The 23,753-nt window shown below is 47.5% G+C and overlaps 1 protein-coding gene across 1 annotated transcript; it reads left to right on the top strand.

Annotated features, from left to right (window-relative positions):
* Positions 1–636: 636 nt before the first annotated feature.
* Positions 637–19,909, top strand: LOC135369324 (protein obstructor-E-like). Its single transcript, XM_064602925.1, has 5 exons — positions 637–743; positions 12,776–12,967; positions 17,504–17,692; positions 18,512–18,725; positions 19,751–19,909. Exons 1-5 carry the CDS (start codon positions 701–703, stop codon positions 19,818–19,820), a joined length of 708 nt encoding a protein of 235 aa, XP_064458995.1. The 5' UTR covers positions 637–700; the 3' UTR covers positions 19,821–19,909.
* Positions 19,910–23,753: the final 3,844 nt, after the last annotated feature.

The raw sequence follows: 23,753 nt of genomic DNA, 5'->3' as shown, positions 1-23,753 counted from the left end.
AAAAGTGATCCTAAAGTATACAAGTTTACAAGTATACAAGTTAAAGTATACAAGCTTAAGTACGGCGCGCATCAAAACTGAACTTGAACACCGCTTCGCCTGTGATGCAGGAAGAGAGCCACCCTGGCAGCGTATAGCAGAAAACAACGCCTTCATAACGGCGGTCGACTCTCGAGCTGCAAATACATGACTTAAAACATCCTCCGCCCTTATTTCTACTAAGCACCACCAGCTACCGCAGACCGGAATGGCGTTCAAGTTATTTCTGTTGCAAGCTGTACGTGTTGCATACACGCTTATACCTGCTGTTCGCACGTACTGCATTTGTATCCGGTGCGGCTGTGCTACTTGTATTCGCTTCTTATTCGATTCTATAATTATTGCTCAAATAGTTAATCGCAAATGCCTACTAAAGAACGGATCGTCAAAATGTTATAGAGCTCCCGTAATCCTGCTTAGTCACTGCCAAGATCGCATCTCATCGGGTGTTGTTGTCATCTCGATTGGATTCCTACTATACCCTGTGGACTATGGGGGAGGGAATCACCCCCCGTGACCCTCGGGGTCAGGATTCGCCACCGCAAACCGCACGTGACCCAAATTCCGAAAAAGACGCTCCTCCTCAAGGCAGAAGATGCGCTTGTAATCGTCTGCTGCGGAGAGAGTTAGCAGACGACGACACTCTCGCTGGCCGTTCAACATGTTCCGCGCACTTCTAGCTCTCTTGGCACTCATTGCTGTCGGTAAGCGTTGAGAATTTTTTCTTGAATACCAATTATAGTTTGATGTGATATTCCCACTTGTTATCGTACTATATTTTCTTGTTGAGCTTTCTGGGCAACGACAAATTTTCGAGTATTTGCAACAACAAAGTTTCTCTGCTGGGACGATGAATCAACAGCGCAAAATGCCCTGTTCCGACAGAATGGAAATTGACTGTCAGTTTGCTGTTCCTTATCGCCCGATAAAGTACAGGAAGGCTACAAATTTAGTGCGGCGCAAATAAAATTATATAAATACTTAGTTTATCATTGAGATCTGAACTCCAAGGATACGTTCATCCTTGGCAATATATTCCTCTTTAAACTACGAAATAGCGTTGATGTTTCGTTACGATGTGGATCGTTCAATGTGAGTTCCTTTCCTTTCTCGACGAGCAAGTCTTAAATCAAATTGGAACGCTGCAGCATTGTGATAGTATAAGGTTCACTGGAGATAAACATGACTGAAGCTTGCATGTCTGATACGTGCGTATATGCTTCCCTTGTCTGAAAAACTAAAACAAAGAAATATTGAAGTTTCATATAGAAGGAAGAAATATAGTAGGCAAGCTAGCTGGTGTACAAACTGCATACACATTTCCCAGAGTTTGGGAAACTTCCTGAGTTTAATAGTAGTTCATCCCTTTAACACTCACGTTTTCACACTTTTGCGTTGTGAGACGCAACGAAAGAGCAACAGAAGCGTAGTGAAAGCTGTAAGCAACCTGCAAAACGAACTGCTCTTGAGGTTCGTAAATGTTTGTATGCCATTCGGTTGGCGTAATATTCTTTTTGTCGCGGCCCTCTGGACATTGTACAGTAGTCTATCTCAAACACTGTTAACCTCCAGAGCAACGAATGCCTTTTTCAAGGTTCCCCTCAGCTTTCGAGGTCTAGGGACGTGACTCAAGTCTCGTCTTGTCCGATCCTACATTTGGCAATCAAACAACAAAGTTTAGGAAGTGGGCATTCTTTTCGAGCCACGAACGATGCAAGTGGAAATACAGTCGCATTGTGCAGTTGCAATGATACTGTCCTCCAAGCTGTCAGCATAAAGTGCTTTGAAAGGATCAATCTGTATGAACGAAAGTACCACGGTTTATATCTGTATTTACTTACGAATGTATTTACCAGTTTGGCGGTCATCTTTAATACGGAATTTTGTGATGAATGACGAAACTCAAACTATTATTATTATTATCATCATCATCATCGTAAATACTCGTATTAAAGACAGTCATACGTCCGTTGAAGATGAAATTTAAGCTTCCAACTTGGTCTTCCCACTCTTGCTATACGGACGTGAAACGAGCCTATTCATAAAATGTCAGTCCCGTTATAATTTGGCACGCCCCTTCAATTACGAAACGCTTGTAATCGGCCCCTGGGACATTTTTTTTTTGCATTCACGACGATAATGCGATGAGCTCTGAGACTGTAACTGAAACGACAAACAGGGTCCGTTGGCATTCAGGCATCCGGCTCTATAGAAGCGATAAAAAGCCGCAGTAAAGACAACATACACATAGTGCTAACGAAAAATGTATACGTGCGCGAACAAAAATTTCTGTTCATAATAGACTTTGTATGTGCGTGTTGTCATTCCTGCATTTTCTTTTCTATGTTTTTTTTTTTTTTGCGCTTATTAGTGCGATCCTGCTGCAATGCATGCAATAGACCTCTACCAGAGAAACGTCATCATGACGTTGGTAGAGAGACTGAAATCTTGGTAATCTTGGTAAATAAATAATGGTAAATATTGGACCATGATAATCCCCTCAAGACCGTGGCTTTCGGGCGCGACCTTGTTGGCCTCTAGCTTCGAGCGTAGTTCAACTCTACCAAATTGGTGGCGCTGTCGAACACTATGACGTCATTTGATTACAAACAGGGAGAGGTCAATCGCGAATTTTTTTGCAGTGATGAAAGTGTATAGCCCGGAGTTTCTTGGGCACCCCCAGAAAGATGCTGCAACTCAAGCATATGGAAATATGTAACGGGTGTAAAGAAAGCCAAATAAATTTCGCGGAGAAGTAGGTTACCCAGGAATCCGCGCACTTCCAGCGCTAAAGGCCTTCTTTCTGTTTTAAAGTATATACTCTGGCGCGCGGGCGCAATGAGGTCAAAGTTGTGCAAAATGCGGGTGACGACGACGTTAATCATCATAACACACGACCAAGCCCTTCAGAGAGTTCCTCTTAACACACATTAGCCGCACTTCCTATTTGACTTCCGGGCGACGACTAGTCAGGCGCCGTCAAGGATGCTGAGTCGAATGCCATAGTATATACTCGGACGAATTTAGTTTCTGGAGCAACGCGCACTTCTGTTTGATGCGCAATGTACCGTATTTTGCGGCGTGTTCAACATTGTAGAAAATTTCTCGAAGATGCAGTCGCGTTGCTTGCCGGTGCGCGTGACACACAGGAATTTTTCCTGGAAGAGCCATGCTTATAGCCGTGCAACCTCTTGTCTCAGGTCATGGTCCGACCGCTAGACATTGGCGTAGATCGTTCACACGAGTGACATTCCCCAGAATGCTACAGCAGAAGACACGTAAAACGTCATAGCTTTCTGCTGTCACGTGATGAGCGCTCTACGTCATGTCTTCACGCGCAACTAATCACCGTGGGGAACGTCTCGCCACATAGCCACAAGATATCCCGTAGCAGACGACGGGAAAAGATGGTGACAGTGTCGTCTGCTAAGTGCGCAATACGCCATTCCCGATACTCTGGCACCGTGTGAACGCTCAACATAAGACGGGGTGGAACTTCGGCCTCCGGGCGCAGTCGTCGCCCAGCGTCCGCGATTCCAGGAGCTTCAACTGCGAATGAACACGGGATGCGTGCTATACGAGCGTGCGCCACTTACGCTCCCTTGCCGTCTGCACGTGACTCGTGTGCTCTCGTGAGTCGTCGTCGTGTTTATTCTTGCTATGTGAGATGCTGTCGTCTGCTCGCCGTCTCGCCTACTGCACCGCTAGAACGCTAGGCATTCTCTGCCAAGAAACACATCTTCCTTTCGAATATGCCTTTTGGTACAATACGGGACACACTTTTTAAGACAGTTGTTGGATTTAGTTGCAAATTGCGTTAAGTACATTTTTTGAGCAACTGATATTTCACTATGCTTTCGCGTCGTGCTCTGGCAACAGTGATATCACAACAAGATTTTCCGACATCGTCTGCTAGTTTTTCGTCCCATGGACCTGGTGCCGGCGAACAACTGGCAAAAAATTCGCTCCGTGGAGGTCGGCCTTTACAGTTTCTGTGCACTGCTCGCGCCGGCGCCTTCACCCACGTTACGCATCGATGGGCGTTATCCGCTCGACATTTTCCATATTCCCCCACTTTCCTTGGTGTGCGCGTTACACATCGAAAAATACTGAGATGGAACTATTCTTTCCCATACTACGTTGTAGCACAATGCGCAGCCTGCATAGTAAAGCGTAATACGGCATAATAGAGTAGATAACAGACGCCCATATTTGTTTTCTCGCCGTTTATCACCTTCCAGAGACCGCAATGCGTCCTTATATGTTATTCACGCGTGGGGGCGGAGACCGGCGACGCGACCCCCGCAAGCGTAAAAAATGGCGGCTGTCTGTGTGAGTCGATTTCTTTCTGACGCATGCACTTCCATATACCACTCAGCTCATAGTGTAGATTTTGATACTTTATAGAAACCTCGTCCAAAAGCACCACATGGCGGCCACGTAATGAGACTGCCTTCGGCCGTATTGAGACTTTGGCCGTAATGAGACACTTGGGAATTAAAGGATTATCGGCCGTATTGAGACTTTCGGCCGTATTGAGACATCGGCCGTAATGAGACTTCGGCCGTAATGAGATACAATCTACAAGAGTGTCATTCATGCTGATTAAAGATGACAAAAAGGCGTACGAGGAAAAATGGGAGGAGGCTACAAGGTGTAATTGCTCTACAGTTCACTTTCTTCTTTAAAATGTGAAAGATCAAAGCTGCGGCTAGGCACGTACACGCAAGCTCGGCGAATTGCAAGAGGCGCTGCCAGAAAAATTGTTTTATGACGCTTTATATGATGCAACGTCTTCCGCGTGTGTCGAGTGGCGTAATGTGTTACCTCAACCCCCACATGCCACTTCTGAAACTGCTGTCTTCGGACTGCGCGACCCCCATAAAAGGGTCAAATATGAAGGTAGGAAAAAGTTTATTCGCTCCGTGTTATTGATGACGACATTTTTAGACCAAAACACTTATCGGCATTACATCGATCACAATTGGGGTTACGCTCTGTGACTTTTCCCATTCGAAATTACAATTTATCCACGTGTCGAAGCAGGCGCGTCAGGGTGTTGCGTCAACTAAGAGGTGCGTAGTGGTTCGATTGCTACCGCTGTCTGACTTTTTCCATCTGCCATATTTCGATCAGAATGCGCTTCACGAGGATAGATAGTTTCGTAACCTTTCTGTTTTTATCTCCAACCTTCTCGTTCCCACAATTCTCACGCTGGCTGACATTCGTAGATCTGACCGAGATTCTTTGTTTCCTAACTATAATAATGGTACCGTAATGTTACACGTAAAGTTTGTCTGCGCAGTGTGGCGACATGTCTTAACTATGTCCTAAGTATGTCTTAAATATGTCCTAACTATGTCTTTCCACGTGTTCTACCTATATGTGGCCATGTTCCCGCCTCGGAGGGCGTATACCAAATTTTCGATCGTGTATGAGCTCTGCGAGTGGAACAAAAAGCTGGCCTTGCCACCTCTATGTGGGCTCACACTGAAGCGCGGGAACCACGCGGTACAATGGTGACGTCACGGATAGGGAACGTGTGCAGCCGAGACCAGCGCGCAGGCAGGAATGTACAACATGCTATCAAAATATGTTCAAAATACCATACTAAATAATGAAGATAGATGGTACCTATGATACCGTGCATATACTTGGGAAAGCGGAAGTGATTAGAGTAAATGCAATACTTCAAAGCTTCTTTTTCTTAAAAAAAAGATACATTTAAGGTAGTTGAATATTCGTCCGGAACATGATTGGTGAACACAACAGGAGCCGTCAAGCTAGCTGGTATTGACTCGATGTTAATATTGCCTCACGCTGGTGTTTTGTTGAGTTTCATTTACGCGTGGACATTATGGGCTAGGTCTTGGACTTGTATTCCACAGTGTTCGTCTTTCGACCTTCTCCTGTTTCTTCAAGAAGTAATCCTGCGAATAAGTTAATTTGACTCGCAGTGTGGCGACTACAGAGGATGAGACAACACACACCGTCGTCCCACTTTCGACCCTTTTAATCAAACTGAATCTAAGACTACAAGTCTTGTACCAACAGGCCCCTCCATATATATTCTGGGTCTAATAAGTTAGTTGTTGTTTCTCCCCACAATTCATTGAAAAGAAGAAGGAAAACATAGAGGGCATAGAAGAGTACAAATATACCATTCGGAAAATGTACAAAGTAAGATGGCAAAATATACTAACGAAGGTATTTTCGAGAAAGTATTTAGACTCAAAATGGTGCTCAAGATATCGTACAATGTCTGCCCGCTGGGAATATATGCACCACTTGGGGATTGCGCAACCACGGACTGTGGATAGCCTCCGCATAGCAGGGGTCAAACCTGTTCCCGCTGACGCATGTTCTGGCGGGTCATACCGAGGGAATGAAATACTCGTTTCGGTAAGCCGATTAATTGCTTTCAGCGGAACTGCACGTATAGGTCGTCAAAACGAGTCCAAATAAAGTCAGTGGTTATCCTTCGTCGAAAGCTTATAGAATTACGGTTTCACTCCGACACTCGTCTTGCTGGAAGCATTTGAGAGCACGAAATAAATACTGGCGCACATTCACGTATTTTCGAGCTGGAGACTCAATCCCTTCATCCGGGCATCAAGGACTGCACTGCCGTGCATACATTTCGAAGCTCGTGGCCCTGCGAAGAAACCGCTTTGTACTTTATTTTATTTTATTTTTTTTATTGTGCCGGCGCCTGCGTCTTCTTGTCCTTTCGAGGCGCAGTTTTAGTTTCGGCTCATGTAGTTTCATATCGAAATTCATCAACAGATACCGTATTTTCCGGTGTATAACGCGCACTCGTGTATAACGCGCACCCCTAAAAACGGGCCTAATTTGAAAAAAAGTTCCATGGATAACGCGCACCGCAATGTTGCAACAAGCTTCTTACTGCCACCAGTATACACAATAAACCAAGGCGGTGTATAATATATGGATATGCTTTATTTGAAACCTATTTAGTTTCCCGTTCCTTCTCAATCACGCCAGCCTTCTGAAATGAATTCAGGATTATTGACTGCTCAATCCCGCCGGCTTTGTCAACTGACCCTATAAGAGATTTGTGAGAAACTCACACAGCACACCCCGGAAGAGACTAGAATTTGTACGTCACCGACCAGAAAAGGAACTCTGTCGGAAAATATTTCAGTGTACAACATGCACCGTTAGATAACGCGCAGGACCTCTTCGGAGCACTTTTTTTTTTACTGTATAACGCGCGCGTTATATACACCGTAAAACACGGTATTCGAATGCGCGTGCGCGTTTCAGGGCATTTAATGTCTTTCAGCGAGGATTGTCTCCCGTTCTGCGATCTCACTTTTGCCCGAAAACCCCCGGTGGGTTAACAAATTTTAAAATGGTTTCGTCGAATTGTAGCTGCATACTTTCTCCGATAGGATGTCCGCGATAACTCACCTTCGAGAACGGTTGGCGTCTTTTCACTCTACACTGTAAACTGAAAAACACCCTTATGGGTGTAAATGGCTTGTCCTATAACTGACACCTCTTTTTACACCATATGGTCTTAGAACACCCTTTTCAGAGGGTGTATTCTGCGTAAGACACCCCTTGAAAGGGTGCTTTTCCTTGAAAATGCCTTCTTTCGCACCCTTTACACACCCTTTTAGGAGGGTGTTTAACAACTTTACACCCTCCTAGAAGGGTGTTTAAAGGGTGCAAAAGAAAGCATTTTCAAGGAAAAGCACCCTTTCAAAGGGTGTCTTACACAGCATACACCCTCTGAAAAGGGTGGTCTGAGACCATATGGTGTAAAAAGAGGTGTCAGTTATAGGACAAGCCATTTACACCCATAAGGGTGTTTTTCAGTTTACAGTGTATCCATTATTCGTTTGTTGTTTGTTTCGTTTCGTTGTTGCGTAGCCTTGCTTTTTATGGAGGGGACGAGGGACCACTTACCCCCCTTCCTTGCTTTCCGCGGGGTGTTCATCGAAGAGGAGAGGGGCGATAATACGACGCTCTTATTCCGCGCCAATTCTGGTGCCAATCAAACAAATGCCATATATCGACATGCGGCATAACATCTTAGTTGCGTGGAATGATGGGAGCAAATAAGGAAGTGTCCCTGAAGTACTTTCTTTTCTTTCTCTTTGTCTCTCTTTTCATTTATGAAAATGTCTGTCAGTGGTATCACGCTGAATAAGTCTTGTAGACCCTGCACGACGAAGTCTGTGGTCTATTTCTCTCTCTCTCTTTGACGATTTTTTTTTATTCCGTGTTAGCACCGCGAAGCAACTGTGGCTCTGAGCGGGGTACAGATGGTGACAGATGGAGAGAGGACAGCAGGGAGGAATGGGGGACAGGGGAGTTAGTAGGCATCCTGGGCCGACTTCAGGGGGAACTGTGCCGACGTTCGTCTGGAATGTCTTCGGAAAATCCAGGGAAAACAGCGTAGACAGCGCAGCTGATGGTTGGACTCGAACCAAGCACCTCCCAGTCTCCAACACGGCCTCGGATATCACAATTCAGCGAGTGCTTTGTCATTTCAGGATGATATCGTTCTTTTTCGATGAAAATCGTAGGTGTACACTTTGTTTCTATCAATCAACGTAAATATTGATGAAAAACAAAACGCGTGCGACTCCTATTTTCAACGAATCAGGAAGAAGAATGATATCGTTCTAGATGATGATTAGTTGGTTCCGAGAGCGCCGTGCGGAAAAGCTCTGTTCTAATGGCGGATTCGGGTGGTCATTTCATGGCAACACGGGCTAGCGCTCGGAAACTGCTTGGTTGGCGCTCGAGTTGGATCACGTGACCTTTGCCACCCGCACGTGAGTGCCAGGAATCTAGCGGTTTTAGTCACTTGGATCACGCTAGGGGCACAGCGGTCACCCGTCCGTCGTCTGCTAAACCACGTGAACTTCAACGTGCGGGCGCAATGAGGGCGCTCGCCACCGTTGCAGTGCGTGTGTGACGACACCGGATGTAGTTTTTGCAACCCGCTGCTCGATCGTTTCGAGAGCTAGAAAAAGTGCTAACTGGCAAATTCCTGGCGCTCGGAAAGTTGCCACGTGAACATGTGAGATCTGGTAAAACTGGCGAGAACAGGCGGGATCTGGCAAAAAAAAGTTGCCACGAAATGACCACCCGAATTCACCATAAGAGTCAAGGGCAATAGACAGCGGCAGACAAGGAATAACTTCCTTCTTCATCTTCTCTCTCCCTCTGTATGCTGGTGCTTATAAGTTATATCAGAGAAACACGTTTCGCCCTCAAGGACGTGGCGGAGAACCATTTACTTTTTTTTTTTTAATTTTCGAGCGCATCGTGAAACGCTCAACCGCATGCAGACGCCGATGAGCGATACGTCGGGGCGTTGCCCAAACATGCACTCGGAAAGGTCAATATCAGACACAGTTTGTCCATTTCCACTGATATTCGGCTTAGGAAACTCTTAGTGCTCTTGTTGTAAAAATATGAAAAGAAAAGATCACTCACAAAGCAGGAAGAAAGAAGTCAATTTAATACTCATTCATATAGACCCGATATTGAAAGCTTTCTGTCGCATGCGAAGCACGTCGAACGGCTGCGGCGCAATTCAGGCCGAAAAGAGACCGAAAGTAAGGAAGTAAAAGTATACGCGCCGATGTTTATCAGTAAATGTCATTGAAGAAGATGTCGTGTCCACCTGCGGGCATATGGCCTTGGTCAACTGGCAGCATCCCAATCGGGGGACCACGTCGCATCTCGGAGCGTCTTCAAGGCTGTCACACGGACTGACAAAACGTATCTGGAAACACGTACAGACACTGGACATGGTCGGAGAGCGGGGAAGTGACTTACGTTCGAATTGCATTCGAATCCAAATCTGTGCTTTTCGTCGATTTTCGTTTGGCGCCCTTAGAAAGAAAAAGATGGTGATGATGATGATTAAATATTATTGGCGCAAAAGCAACTGAGGCTATAATGCACCAAAACAATGGTAAAATTGTGACTATAGTTAAAAAAGTTAAAAGTTAGTTACTAGTTAAAAGTTAAAGTAGAAAGAAAACGAGCTGTACTCAGTATATTCGGTGCAGTAAGGTGTGCCTGGCATAATGAACTATAGATATTACAGGAGCAATGAGCTAACATTTCATATGTCTCGAAACCGTGTTTGATTCGTCAAGGTTTTCATCAGGAGCCACCCGTGCAGAATATTTTCGCACTGCGCTGTATTCTAAGTGCGCAATTAAATTCACAAAAAACAGTCGTGGAAGTAGCTGTGGTCACGATCCTCGCATGACATCAAAAAGTCCCCTAATCTCCGCTTTTCTTCTTCTTGTTGTTTCTTTCTTTTCTTTTCTTTCTTTTTTCTTTCTTCTCAGCTCACGCGCCGCTTATGGAAGCTTCGTCCGGCGACCGCAGCGCCAACTTCCTCCTCTGGTGCAGTGCCCTTACTAGACGGTCGTGTCCGGCGTGTTCCCTGCCTTACCGCTGTACCGGGAACGTCACCTCTCTTGTGGAAATCATTGCGCAACGATTTTTCAGAGCAGCGGCGTAAGCATGCCACATGCCTGTGTACGGACTATAACTGCCGGTTATACGACCACAACTGGCGCTGTAGAACGCGGTTCAGAGCGCCCCTAAACGTCGTGCAATGGGTCTATACCCTCTTGAGCAGCGGCAGTTCACGTCACGAGACACGTGATCGAGGGCCACCTTACGTCACGACGTTCCCTCGTTCTCCTATACGCTCTATTCACGACTGGTGTTTGAGGAACAGAAGCTCTGTATAGGCCGCCTGCACTCGTCTTGCTTTCGCAGGAGCTCATTTTATTCGTTGCAGAACACACCGCAGCGAAAAAAGAGGAAGAATGCTATTACCCTCAGTGCTGCCACTCTCCGTGGTAGAGACCGTGGTGCTACTATAGACCTACCCCGGAATTCATAAATGTTACCTGACCTGAAGCCGCATCTTGACCTGTGCAAGTCAAGCCCAAGCTCGCTCAAGACGGTTTAATAATAATTGGGTGTTTACGTCGCGAGACAACTGAGATCATGAGCGACGCCACAGCGGTCGGTCTGTGGATTGCTTTTGCCCACCTGAGGGTTCTTTAACGTGCGATGAAAGCTCATCACACGGCACCCCGTATTTAACGTCCCTCGCGGAAGACGGCGTGTCTAAGCAACATGTACCCTGCCACCAAGTTGCTGGCGTCCTCGGCCGGGTTCGAACCCGCGATCTCGGGATCAGAAGGCGAACACGCTACCGACTGAGCCACCGAGGCCGGTCAAGACGGTTTGCGTCTCTCAGGGACCCTCCCGCTGACCTACTTCGTCAAGTCGCCGCCTGCTAACTTTAACTGCGTCTGGGAGCGAGATTTTCGCTCAAGTTTATACTTAAAATTTGCCTTGCAGTATGACAACGCGACATTTCTTAGCGTGAGGACTTATAATGTGTGCCAAGCCTGTCATCTGGCACCAACGCTCTTGCAAGGGCTCTGTAAACAAATTGGTGACGCATCAGCTCATGTAATGCCAAGCGAAGACAAGATTCTGAGTGTCATGTTTCGTTGTCCAAGACGGATCCAAGGTAGCCTGAACGCTGACTTGACATTGTCACAACGCGTGTCAAGCCGACCTCGCTTGCGTAAGAACGCTTCAAGTCGAACAGGGCTTCTGAAGTGCATTGGCGCTCTTCCGAGGCATCTGCAAGTCATGTCGAGATTAAGTCACATCTACAAATTGAGGGGTGAATCTCTCAAATAGAAGTTTCTTTAGTGTGTTGTGGCGCCTCACAACAAGTTTGACATGGAGATATAGGACAAGCTGAAAATCATGTTAGGTTCCACCACGTGCGCCGCGGTATACACACGTCCTCTGTTTTTGTCTACTGTCGTGTTCAAGCTAAGAACGGCATTGCTCCTTGCTCTGGTTCCCAGCTGTATTTAGCCAGGCATTAGAAGGCATTAGAAGCCAATTGAAACATAAGCAGTCGTCGAGAGAGCCAGTCCATGCATCTGCTGATTGCCGGTAGAGCGACTTTCGCGACTAAATTTCCTAAACACGCACATGGAACAGAAGCAGAGCCGTTTATGAGGAGAGTGTGGCCATTCTGTAACCTTTTGCCGCTAGAGGGCTGCCGTGACGTCACAGCCATCATCTCTCCTCCCACATGGCAGGAATGAAGGCCGAGCCGCGGTAGCACGTGCAGATTACTTTTGCTCCAAAATGGCGGAATGGGACATTTTAAGGTTATGGCTCCGATGCAAAATGGTGCCACTGGTCTTGGCTCCGCCCATCGTGTGACGTCAAAAGGCGCGCTCTCACACAGGCTCCTCCCAATGGCCAAACTCTACTAATAAACGGCTCTGAACATAAGTAAGTTGGCAACGACATCTGGTGTACACAATGGAAAGTAACGGTTCTGAGGCTGGAGCACGCAAACCTCTTGTGCTGTGCTCGCATGCTTGTGTGTTTCAGCCTCAGAACAGATACCTTCCATCGTGTTCACAAGAAGGCAGCGTAGTGCCTGGCATGATATACCTAGAATTTCGTCGGGTCACATTTCTTCTTGACATACCTAGGTGATAAATGTAACAAGAATATATTATATGTTATAAGATTCTACATCAGCCCGTCAGCTTCGTTGGCTTCAGCCCTACGTAACCGTCGTATCCGGTCCATTCTTTTTGCCAAGTCTTTCCGATAACCTCATCTCTGTGCTCAGCACTAACGGAGGGCTAACTCCTGCATGTGCATGTACTTACACCAGGACACAGCCAGTGCCCACAAGGCGACGGGTACTTTCCGCACGAGTCATACTGCGACGCCTACTACCAGTGCAAGAACGGCACCGTCCAGGTCGGTACTTGCCCAGACGGACTTCTCTTCAACGTAGACCTCGGACACAAATACCTCCACTGTGACCAGTTTGGCGTCAACTGCGAAGGTCGTCCTTATCAGCGTAAGTTTCGTGGTCGCCTCAAGGTGCCGAGCCGTGTGTCCTGCGCTGCTGCTTTCTATAAGAGTGCATGTGCATTTGCTCGTTGTCTTTCTGTTTATTCTGTCACTGTCGCGCCTGCCTGCTGACTGTACGGAACGCACGGAACGGGAGCGGCTAACGATGCTGCTAACCAGCGTACGAAGGTTTTACAATAAACGAAGTATTATATGGCATGCCGCCCCTTGCCGTTGTATGTTGTTTAGTTTCCATAAGGTAAAATGAAAACAGCATATAGTATAGGCAATAAAGCTGGTGGCCACATGATTGAAAAACGTGTCCATGGCCCACAAGAAAGTTGAATCGCATGCTAAAGTTAGAGGACATAATGGCAGCTCAACGTATCCTCTAACTGATTGCTGTTGATAGTTTTGTTTTTTATCATGTTGTGGAATAATATACAGATATCTCCATGAGACAAACACAAAACATATAAACACACATTATGCACAGAGACAGGCAGAAGATCCACACTTGAAGCGGCATTCTTTGACGCGGACTGGCATCCCTCCGATGTCATGACAACATGTGTATGGCAAGGCTGATGTAAAGTGACACATGTGTCTGAATGACTCTACTGTCTTTTGTACGTCTAGTTTACCACGGTGACTCCATGACCGAGGCGGACGCCGTCGCGTAAACATTTTCGCCAGTATATTACGCAGCAGCTTTCCTCCAAGTATGCCTTAGACGCTTACCCAACACTTTTGAGGGGGGGTGTTGTTATTCTTGTACGAAGCGCAGTTCGGTTAGGTCAGGGTGAACCGCATCGGGGCATTGGTATGCCATCGCATGTTGGTCGGCATTCATTCTACTTTGAGTCACCGTGATCACTTTAATAGCTTAATTGCTGGCAGTCCAGAGATGGTAAGTATGATATGGAGCGCGGATAAACGTATAAAAAAGCACGACAGCAACGGTTTGTCGTTGGAGCTGTCCCGAGCAAAGCGGGGACTTCTCAGCAATGCGAACAAAATTAGGTGAACTTTTGTACCAAACACAGACCTCCTCCTTAACACCTAATACGGTCTTCGTGTTCATGTTGCACAAATAACAAATTCGTTTTTGATTCCCATCCCATAAGTCGAAATGAGGAGAAGAGGAACCCAATTTTCCTACTGCGGCGATTCGTCAGGAGGATACCGTGACGTCACCCTGCGGTGCCGTCTGTTCCGTCGTGTGGCGGAGATCTGTTGCCGCAACCACTTACGCAACATACTGGTCCTGCTGTAGATTGCAACGACACATAAACGAATATGTTACGAGAAGAGTGTCCAGGCGAGAGCCGTCGATATTTCGAGCACAGACTGACACTCCTGCTCAGTGTGGCGAACGAGTTGAGCATGAGTGAGCAAGCGGAGAGCGGAGCGGGAAGTGAATGAGCATGAGCGATATAGAGAGCTGAGGAGGGAGGAAGGGAGCAAACGGAGAGCTGTAGCGAGCGGTAACGAACGTCTCCGGGCCACGACCTACTAGATTATAACGACCATGTCACAACCAGCAACCCCTATGAGGAGCCCGTCCGCACGATCCGCCAGGGGCGCTACTCATCGGCACGCCACGATTGGACGATGGAAATTTGAATTCTGAACGCGCAGAAGCGCATGTACGACCACCGACGACAGCGAGAGCGCCTATGGAAACGCGTAGAATGATGATGATAATCAACCTCAGAATGAAACATCTGTGGAACGTCCACCGCTTGTACAGAAATACTAAGGTAAGCTGAAGTACAAAGTATTGTAGAAGTTGAGGAAGCAATAACTGGGACGATGGGAAGCGCCACCGCTACCTTCCAAAAATGCGGCGCTGGGAAGGGGTGCCCACGACATGGTCGTTATAATCTATAGTAGGTCGTGCTCCGGACTACCTCGTGCGTTATGCAGATCAGCGGGACGAGTACCACTAAGAAGATCCCTCCCCACTATCAGTCTAAGCATTGTAATAGTCCAGTGATACCTTCTCCTTATTGGGGAGAGTCAGCTTGTCTGAAGCAGTAGCGCCACTGCGCTGTAAAAGCCACATCGAGGCGCATTCGATGAACTCATGCGGCGTCTTGACGAAAGGTATGGCGAAGCATGCGGAAAGCTCACACTCCGTTGCTCACACTACCAACCTTCCCGCATCCAGCCCACCAACTCTCTGCCCTCAAAGCTCGCTTGACCTTTCTGGATACCATAGGATCCTTATTGCGAAGGGGTTCATTGTTTTTATTCCCCGCATCACCACCAGTAATGGGGTAGAGTATCGCCCCTGGTGATGAAACTCCCTATTCATTATCTCACAATAAAGTTGTTGTTTGTTCTCCATATCCTGAACAGTTACAATGGTAACAGCATGGGCTAAGAGCAATCTCATGGTCAAAATGTTGTTTTCTGTTGTGTTAGGCCGGTGTTGAAGCTTTATTTTTAGACCATGAGTCCCGGCTTTTGGAACATTTTTGCTACACGGAGGAACGTGATGACTCCCTAAAACTCATACTCATGAGCATCTTCACTCATGCTCAATGTGACGAATAAGTTGAGCATGAGTAGGCAAGGGTCCCGAGCAGTGCTGACCTCTGGTCTCCGCTACTCCGTCCCACGCTGCGAATGGCCGTACGGAGATGAACCTTCAAGTGCAGTGTTGCCAGATTTGAATTGCGCAGCACTCCATGGCGTCATGCTTCGCAAAACCAAGAATTAATTTTGTGACACTTCCATGTCACCTAGAGAAACAGCATTCTGGAAGTATTTTGGTAAAGTATTGGAAGTGTCTTGACATCCGTCCGGTGTATTCCGCTTCTAACGTCACGGGGCCCCCAGGACGGGTCCTGACAATTGTATAACCGCCTAACTTGATACGGAATAATGACAGTAACAAAACTCAAAAAGTACATAGTAAGTACGAGTAGCGTCGGCTGGGGGTCGTTTTGGTTGACGTCACATTGTGCGAGTCTGCTTTATCTTACCCTTCATAGGATGTCGGTTTAGATCAAGTTAGGTTCTTTTCGTTTAGTGTATAGGTTAGTTTATTGTAATTTCACGCGTATTAGCCGCGGCTTATGCGCGATTTTTATTTTATTTTATTTTTTCACGGGCGTTTCTGCGGCTTATTCGCCGGTGTGGCTTATCTGATGGCAATTTTTCCTTGATATTTTCACCATACCCCGGATTTAACGAAAGGGCCGACAATGTCTCGTGTTTTCCGGAACAGCACCGCGCCCTGGCAAATGACGGCAATGCCTGGCAAATGCATTTACAGTGAACCCTCGTTAATGTGACCCCCGATAATCTGACATACGCGCTTTACGACCATACTACTGGGGAACAATGCAGTGAAACCTCTGCAAACGCCCCCCGTTAATATGACAATTCCGCATTATGACCAAAATTTTCGGGAACGACCATGGTCATAATAACGAGGGCTCACTGTATGCGTAACAGGAGCGCGCCCACGTTCGAGCAGACTGATACCTTTCTGGTACACTCCCTCAATCAAGCTTTAACGAAAGGGGTGACAGTGACTCGTGTGTTCTGGAAGTGATCGGAAGTGATCTGGTTCTGTGGTTCACGTCGGAGCCGACATGCTACGCACGTCCAGTGTGGTCCAGTGTGTGGACGCATCCTGGAGGAGCATCTCGACGGAAATTATTGACGCAGCTTTCAGAAAATGCCTTAGTGAGCCGCTCTCTAATAGGTGGTGGTGGTGGTGGTGGTGGCGATAGGGCTTGCCGTTGTCGGCCTCACGTATGTGGGCAACGTCACGACTGACGCCCTGGGGGAATGTGCGTCCTGGGCCGACTTCTAAGGGAACTGTGCCGACATATGTCTGAAAGCGTCTGAGGAAAACCCAGGAAAAACCCCAGACAGCATAGCCGGCACCGGGATTCGAACCCGGGTACCCGCATAATTGTGGCTAGGGTGTACAATCGGCACTTTCTCCTGTAGGTTTCGCCGCTCTGTAATATTTCTGATGTTAGCCCCCTTTCTGTCCAATAAGTGATACCCATTTTCACTGCATTAAAGTCACTACTGATCTTGTACCTGCATCACTGGTTTACCGCACAAATCGGTCGCGTCGTATTGGCCGCGCCTTATCTGCCGGAAAATTTTCAAGATATTCCTAAGAACAGGTCCTGCGGCTTATCTGCAGTACGACTTATACGCGTGAAATACGGTAGTCTAGCAGGTTACAGTCTAAGTTAGGTACTGTGTCCATAGTCAGATTAGTCCAAGTTTGCTTCGTGCTCCTACGGGTTCCTCCACCCTCTGGACGGTGCCGGCATATGAGGACTTGCCGCGTTCCTCATCACGACGGATCCCCCTACGTAAAGAGATAGGTCCGTCCGACAGACCTCTAGACACGGCGAAAAGTATTTTTTTTCAGTATCTTATATGTGCTTACCCCCGTATGGTAACATTGTCACAGCATTCATGGGAGCCCCGTTGTCAATCGTCCGTGCTACTCAAGTGGTCTGACCACACCACGTATGTGACCTATGGTATCTTTGCTGTGCAGAGGAAGCCCAAGGACAGGGCAACTGCCCACGAAGGTGGGGCATGTACACTCACCCTACAGACTGTGGAAAGTTCATCACTTGCGTGGACGGCAAGAGTTTCGACTTCAACTGTCCAGAGGGTCTTGCCTACAACCAAGAGCGCGGTGTCTGCGACTGGCCTGACCTTGTCGAGCGCTGCGACGCAGAAGGTATGGCTCATCAGACAGAAGTCTCTCGTATAGTTTTCTGGGAGCAACTGCATGATGGTAGCAACACTCTCTGCGCCCGTAGGCGTTACGCGATGCTCCTGGAAACTGAATAAACCGTTGACCCTAAAGCGTGTTGGATCGCTGGCAGTTACAGTGCTGGGCATCCCTGAAACGTTTGTCAAGCTTTGTCTCTGAATACAAGACGCGGTATAGCACCTAGAATACAGTACAACACAGTACATCAGTGGGGATACGGATAGAAACGTTAGGATGTCGGACCAACCCTACGTTGGCCGGTCACCTCGTACGCTTGCAGCGACGTACGGGACCATAATCCTTCGTGTCTAGTAAGTAAATAGGTACAATTCTTGTTGTGGCTTCGTCTGGAGCTAATTAGTGTTCAATTTCACGAAGCATTCTTTTTCGTTTCTTTAGATTCTTGGCTTCGTGCCAAATCGTATGTAGAGTTCTGATAGGTGGTGTCTTCAAATACCACCTCAGCCAATATCAAATAATCAAATTTACCAATACTCAGGGTAGAAGCCCTCATACATGTACGATATGGTTTGATAAAAAGGCCTTCGGTCAGCTCTCTCCTCCAATTAGAAGCAATAACTGTTATATATCATTCGGCGCAACGGTTGTGGTACAGAGCGTGTTGTTTGACGCAGTTCTTATTTTAAAACGTATACTAAAAACACATTGACGCAGTCGGCCTAATCCTTTCCCTAATCACGTCTGCGCAAGTAAGATGCTACAGAACCCCTCCACAGTGCTCACGAGAATTACCTACAGGGTACTGATTGTTACGTCATGCAGCTTTCCTGAACTTCCGGTGTCCCGAACCATCGCAGTATGAGCTCCAAGACTTCGTGAACCCGCCGTATGCTCACCCGTCGGACTGTGCCAAACATTACGTCTGTGTCGCCACCTTTTACGGCAAGAGGTTGCCACGTCTTCTGTCCTGCGACTACGGGAACGTGTTCAACCCCAACACTAGGGCGTGCGACGAGCCCATCAACGTCCCAGGATGGTAAAGCGCGCTATTTGCTGTATACAGCATATCTTCATGTTCTACCTAAGAACGGCTAGAAATGTGGTCCGTCAACCTTAACAGAATTACCACAGTCCCTTGATAGCTTCAAGGCTTCCAGCTTCAAGAAAGCTATCAAGGGACCGTGGAATTACTCCGGCAGAGTAATCGTGGGGAATTATAAGAGTAGAGCACAGTAGAGTGCACCTTAATGGGTGCACCCATACAGGGCAGACTTCCGGGTGGAGTCACAATGCCGCCAGGTGTCGCCTATATACGGCTCCTGTAGTTTCGGTGTCGACGCACTGTACTAGTCGCGACGTAGAGAGTCCATATTGGGCAGTAACTTGTAACCGTAACTATGTTTTTCTACGAAAGTAACTTGCAACCAGTGCTGGAGTTTGCGGGTGTCAAGAGTCCGCATGAATGGACGCCAATGTAACTTTCGGGTAGCCTCGGAGGCGAAAAGCATAGCCACCGGCCGGCCCTGCTTGTAACTATATACCGCTTTTGTTTAGAGTACCCGTAAAATGTAGCTGTAACTGATTTTCTCAGGTACTGCAGTCCCCTAGCATCGTTCTTCCCATCCACTAATCTCGTCACCTTTTGCACGCAGCCAGGATGGCCTAACCCCCATCGTGCTGTTAGTGCTCGTGGGAAGTCGCCTGTATATTACAACTCGGTAAACTATATGCTAGCACAATAGAAGCGCGAAACCAAAGTTTATGATAATACATTTATTCGACTTTTTTTTCTCTCTGTTATGAGGCAACTGTACAGTTACCGAGTTACTTTAACACCGTAGCTGTAACTGTAACTCAGTTACATTTTTTTGCAGGCTAGTTAGTGACTTTTTTAAAGTAACTTACCCGTGACTGCGTAGAGTGGTGGTGCCCGCTACAGCACCCAATATAGGCACAAGAGCAGGACGTGACTGACTTATACTTGCCGTTCTTCGGTCGTGCAGGGCTAATGCGAAAAGCGTCGTTCGCGGATGTTGTCTCAGCTTTTCTTTGTTATTTCAGCGAGAACTATTACGGAGCCCCAGAAGAGCCACAGGACCGTCGGCAGTCACTGCGCCAGCGTACGGGCTAGGTTTGTTTAGTGTATACGTATGACTGGGTATTTCTTGTCTGGACCAATTTTTCACGAGCATGAACAATAAAGGCGATAAGTTATCCGTATACTGTACTCGTTGCGAGTCTTCTCTATTACCAAGCAGGACGTATCGGAACAATGAAAGTTGACGGAGCAAATAAACAGAGAGAGAGAGAGAGAGAATTAAATGGGGATATTACCCTCCTTTCGTCGTAGCTCGCGGATTCCCTTCTTCCGAGTCTTACTTCACCCTGTCACTTTTCGGGTACACCTCAAGAAGCGTAAAAGGTACAGTAAAAGTAAAGTTTCTTCCGTTGTTGCTGGAAGATGGTCCGTTGATGTAGCTCACAGATCGGAGATATTCCCAAGAGACGTCCGACAGGCGGTATTTTCGAACAATAACTGGGCTTTATTTACATAGTTATTTACATAACTATATACAAGACAATACTATAGCGACTGAAGTCACGGGGCTTTCGCCTCGTCTTCATCAAGTCGTTGCGGCTTCCACCACACGGATTTTCCTGTGTCCTCCGCTTAAAAGGGTGACATTTGAGACACAACCCCCGCCAGCAAACAGCAATCCCAGAAGCCCGGTTCAAACGTCTCCAACTCATGGTTGGCCTAGTTTGAATTTAGACCGAACCAGGCACCTCCTAATTGTCCGCCCACTACTCGGTATTTATGGGTAACGGACCAAGCTGTCAATCCGTGCACCGTGCAACTTTGGACAGTGCATCTTCCTTGGCCCACTCTACTGATTTATTGCCAGCGAGCATCTGGTCGCGAAGACCCCCCGAGGCGTCAAGTGTCCCCCGTCCAACGTGCCTTCCCCGAGTCTCTGTCGGGTGGCTATTCCACTGAGTTGGAAATGCGAGGTTTCTAAAATGTACAACTCTTACAGTAAAAGAGCGTAAAGCACGGAAGAGTGGCAGAACGGAAGAGTTGTTCTAGTTTTACACTTTCATTGTTCCAAAATCTTCCCTTGCTCAGCCCGTGGTTTCAAAAATTTAGCTAGGAATGTATTTCTTAGATAGCAGCCAACGTGCTTGGCTCTGTATAGAAAACGTAGTTAGCTCGCCTCGAACAGGTATGTTAGCGGTCCGTCTTCTCTCTCAGTACTGATTTTGTGTCCCAGCGTGGGTACCCCAGGGCGAGTTCGGGCACGCAGCCTAAAGACAACACCAAAACAACCTTATCGCCCGCCGATTCAGCAACTCTTAAGCTGGTTGGTATACTGTGGATCCATCAAGGTAGGTGACAGGAGAAACGTAGAACACGAGAAAACATGGCACTAGTCGCTCAGCAATATCCTAGCCACACAGTGACGTTTACTCATTCGAAAACTTCTATCACATTCCTGAGCGCACTGTGACACTTGCCCTTTCAAACAGAGGAGGTGCGCTACATGAGAGCCGGCTCAGTGACAAGCACCTTATACAGGAGGAGGAGGAGTGTCGTTGGGAGGAACCCGAGAGGTCTGCCTGCCTGATTAGGCGGCATGTTTCTCGGGAAGGGAAAGGGTGTGGAGAGGAGGAGAGGAAAGGGTGAAGTGGAAGACCGAGCGGAATCCGCTCGGGGGGAGGATAGCTGCGTCCATGGGCCGACTTCAGGGGAAGTGTGCCGGCATACGCCTATTACACATCTGAGGGAAACCCAGGAATAACCCCAGATGGCACAGCCGGCCCGCGGATTCGAACCGCGGACCTCCCAGTCTCCAAGCGCACGCGTTACCGCTGCGCCACCGGAGCTGGTACCACCTTATACACTGGGGAAAGAGTTCGATGCTTTTTAGAGCGTCGTATGGCCAACTTTCTCCGGATTACGTCTCCATAAAACGGAAGGCCCGTTCTCAGGATGTCACGATCTAGAGAATGGGGTGAGCGTCGGAGGAACTGGCCTTGCGACCTTTCGATGCATCGATCTTTGAGATGGCCGGCACACTGACACACTGAAAGGGCATGTTTGCGGACTACGTCAACTGCTACTTCCGTGTACCAGTGGGTTGCAGACAAGTGCTGCCTGAGTCGTGTTTCATTATTTGCTGAGACCGAAATGAAATCATCTTTGGTAAGGCACGTTGCATTGGGAACGCTGACCTACTTCATATTGTTCAGCTTTCTATGAGCACCAATGGGGCTCCGGCTCAAAATCAATTAAAAGTGAAGTAAAAATGTATTATACGGTTTAAAAGAGGACTAAGGCGATCCCGATTCTTGTTTTCCTTTTCTTTTTCTCTTTATTTTATTTTTTCTGCGGTGTGTTCTGCAACAAATAAAAGGAGCTCCCGCGAAAGAATGATGAGCGGTGATCACCTTCAGAGCGCCCGCGCGACCTCTGTTCAAAAATCTTCTCCTGTGAAAAGAGCGCATCGCAGAACGAGGTGAACTCATGACGTACTATGATCCCGGGGCACGTGATTCGTGACGTATAGCGGCGCAGCTCAAACAGTACGTGTCAGCGGCGCGTATAAGCTGAGAAGAAAGGAACAAAGGGAAACAAAAGGCCACTGGGGGGACCGTTCCACGTCACACGAGGATCGTGTCCGTCGTCCCAAGAAAGCCTGCACGCTCGTCGACGTGACGTAACAATTAAGAGCCCGCCAATCAGGATCCTGTTTTCAACGGCCGTGGCCAATCACGAACGTGCTTTCAGCGGTCGTGGCCATGGGGAAGAACAACCGTCACCTGCGAGTCGTAGTTGAACGTCCCCGCGTACTGAATGGAAAAATTTGGAAATAAAGCGCAAAACGGTCTCGATCTTTCTAAAAAACTGATTTTCTGGAAAGCGCCTCGCACTTTTTGTCTAAACATTTAGGTCTGCGGGTCCCAGGTCAGCCGCAATCGTTTGCGGGTTCTTGAACTCGCAGAACGGTGAATGGACCTTTTCCATATTCGCGTCGCCCCTGGCGGTGGAATGTCGAACGTCGTGTCTTTCCCCCCAATAATGGTGACGCTTTACGAACTGGCACGTACGTTGCGTGGGAAAGGAGAAGAGAAGATTGGAAGAAGAATGCGGAAAGAGTGAAAGCGCATTGTACTCATTACCAGACCTCAAACGTCCGCGTAACCTTGAAACCGATTATCTCCCCACAATGAACATGACAGTCGCCCGCAGGTGGGTTCATGGCGATGTTTTCCGCTCAAAAATGGCGGACTCTAAGGGCTGGGCATGCGCATACGCATTGTCGGAAATGGTCCATTGCAGTAGCGGACGAATTCTGTTTCTTAATTGAAAGAGAGAAAGGAGGCAATGCGCAGGCTTCCTCTCGCAGGTGGTGTTGATCGTCCTCGGCTGCATTCTCGGGCTGTTTTGAAAATTCGATTGCGCGCGCAGCTATAATGCACCGCAGAGCGAGAATATTTTACAGGGTGCCTCCTGATGAGTAGCTCGACAGATCAGACGGGGTGTCGAGTCACGTTAAATGTCACCTCATTGCTCAGATAAGACGGTGTGATGATATTGTAAGCGAGCGTCAAGGAACGCGACTACACTCTCAAGCAGTGCGCTGTACGAACTGGTTTATTATTGTGGATCGAAAGATGGCCGAGGAATGGGCGTGGCACGAGCCAGGTGTCAATCTTCGTCTGCGCTGCTACAGCTGCTCCCCCTCCCCAAGAAAAAGGAGGGTTATACTGAGAGCAGTCTTGGGTAAGTTACTTCTAGAAAGTAACTGAGTTGCAGTTATAGTTACTTTCTTGGTTGAGTAACTAAGTTACAGTTATTTATTTATTTATTTATTTGCATATACTGCAACCTCACTAGAGGCTATTGCAGGAGTGCATAAAAAAAAAACGATCTACAGGCAGCTCGCGAACAGTGCCGTCCAAATGTGTTCCAGACGGTGACACAACACGGAAAAAAACTATACTTGAAGCAGACTACACGATATGAAATTTATCAAAAGAAATCTTCAGTTTGTTGTTAATG

The sequence above is a fragment of the Ornithodoros turicata genome, chromosome 9, assembly GCF_037126465.1.
Source record: "Ornithodoros turicata isolate Travis chromosome 9, ASM3712646v1, whole genome shotgun sequence".
NCBI classification, from domain to species: Eukaryota; Metazoa; Arthropoda; class Arachnida; order Ixodida; family Argasidae; genus Ornithodoros; species Ornithodoros turicata.
This window is presented reverse-complemented; position numbering and strand designations above follow the sequence as displayed.

What these genes read in the sequence shown, in the direction of transcription:
- LOC135369324 (XM_064602925.1), top strand. Translation starts at nt 701, where the DNA reads ATGTTCCGCGCACTTCTAGCTCTCTTGGCACTCATTGCTGTCG. An exon ending in CGAGCGCTGCGACGCAGAAG is followed by an intron (nt 17,693 to 18,511) that starts GTATGGCTCATC and finishes TACGTCATGCAG; the next exon opens with CTTTCCTGAACTTCCGGTGT. An exon ending in CCCATCAACGTCCCAGGATG is followed by an intron (nt 18,726 to 19,750) that starts GTAAAGCGCGCT and finishes TTGTTATTTCAG; the next exon opens with CGAGAACTATTACGGAGCCC.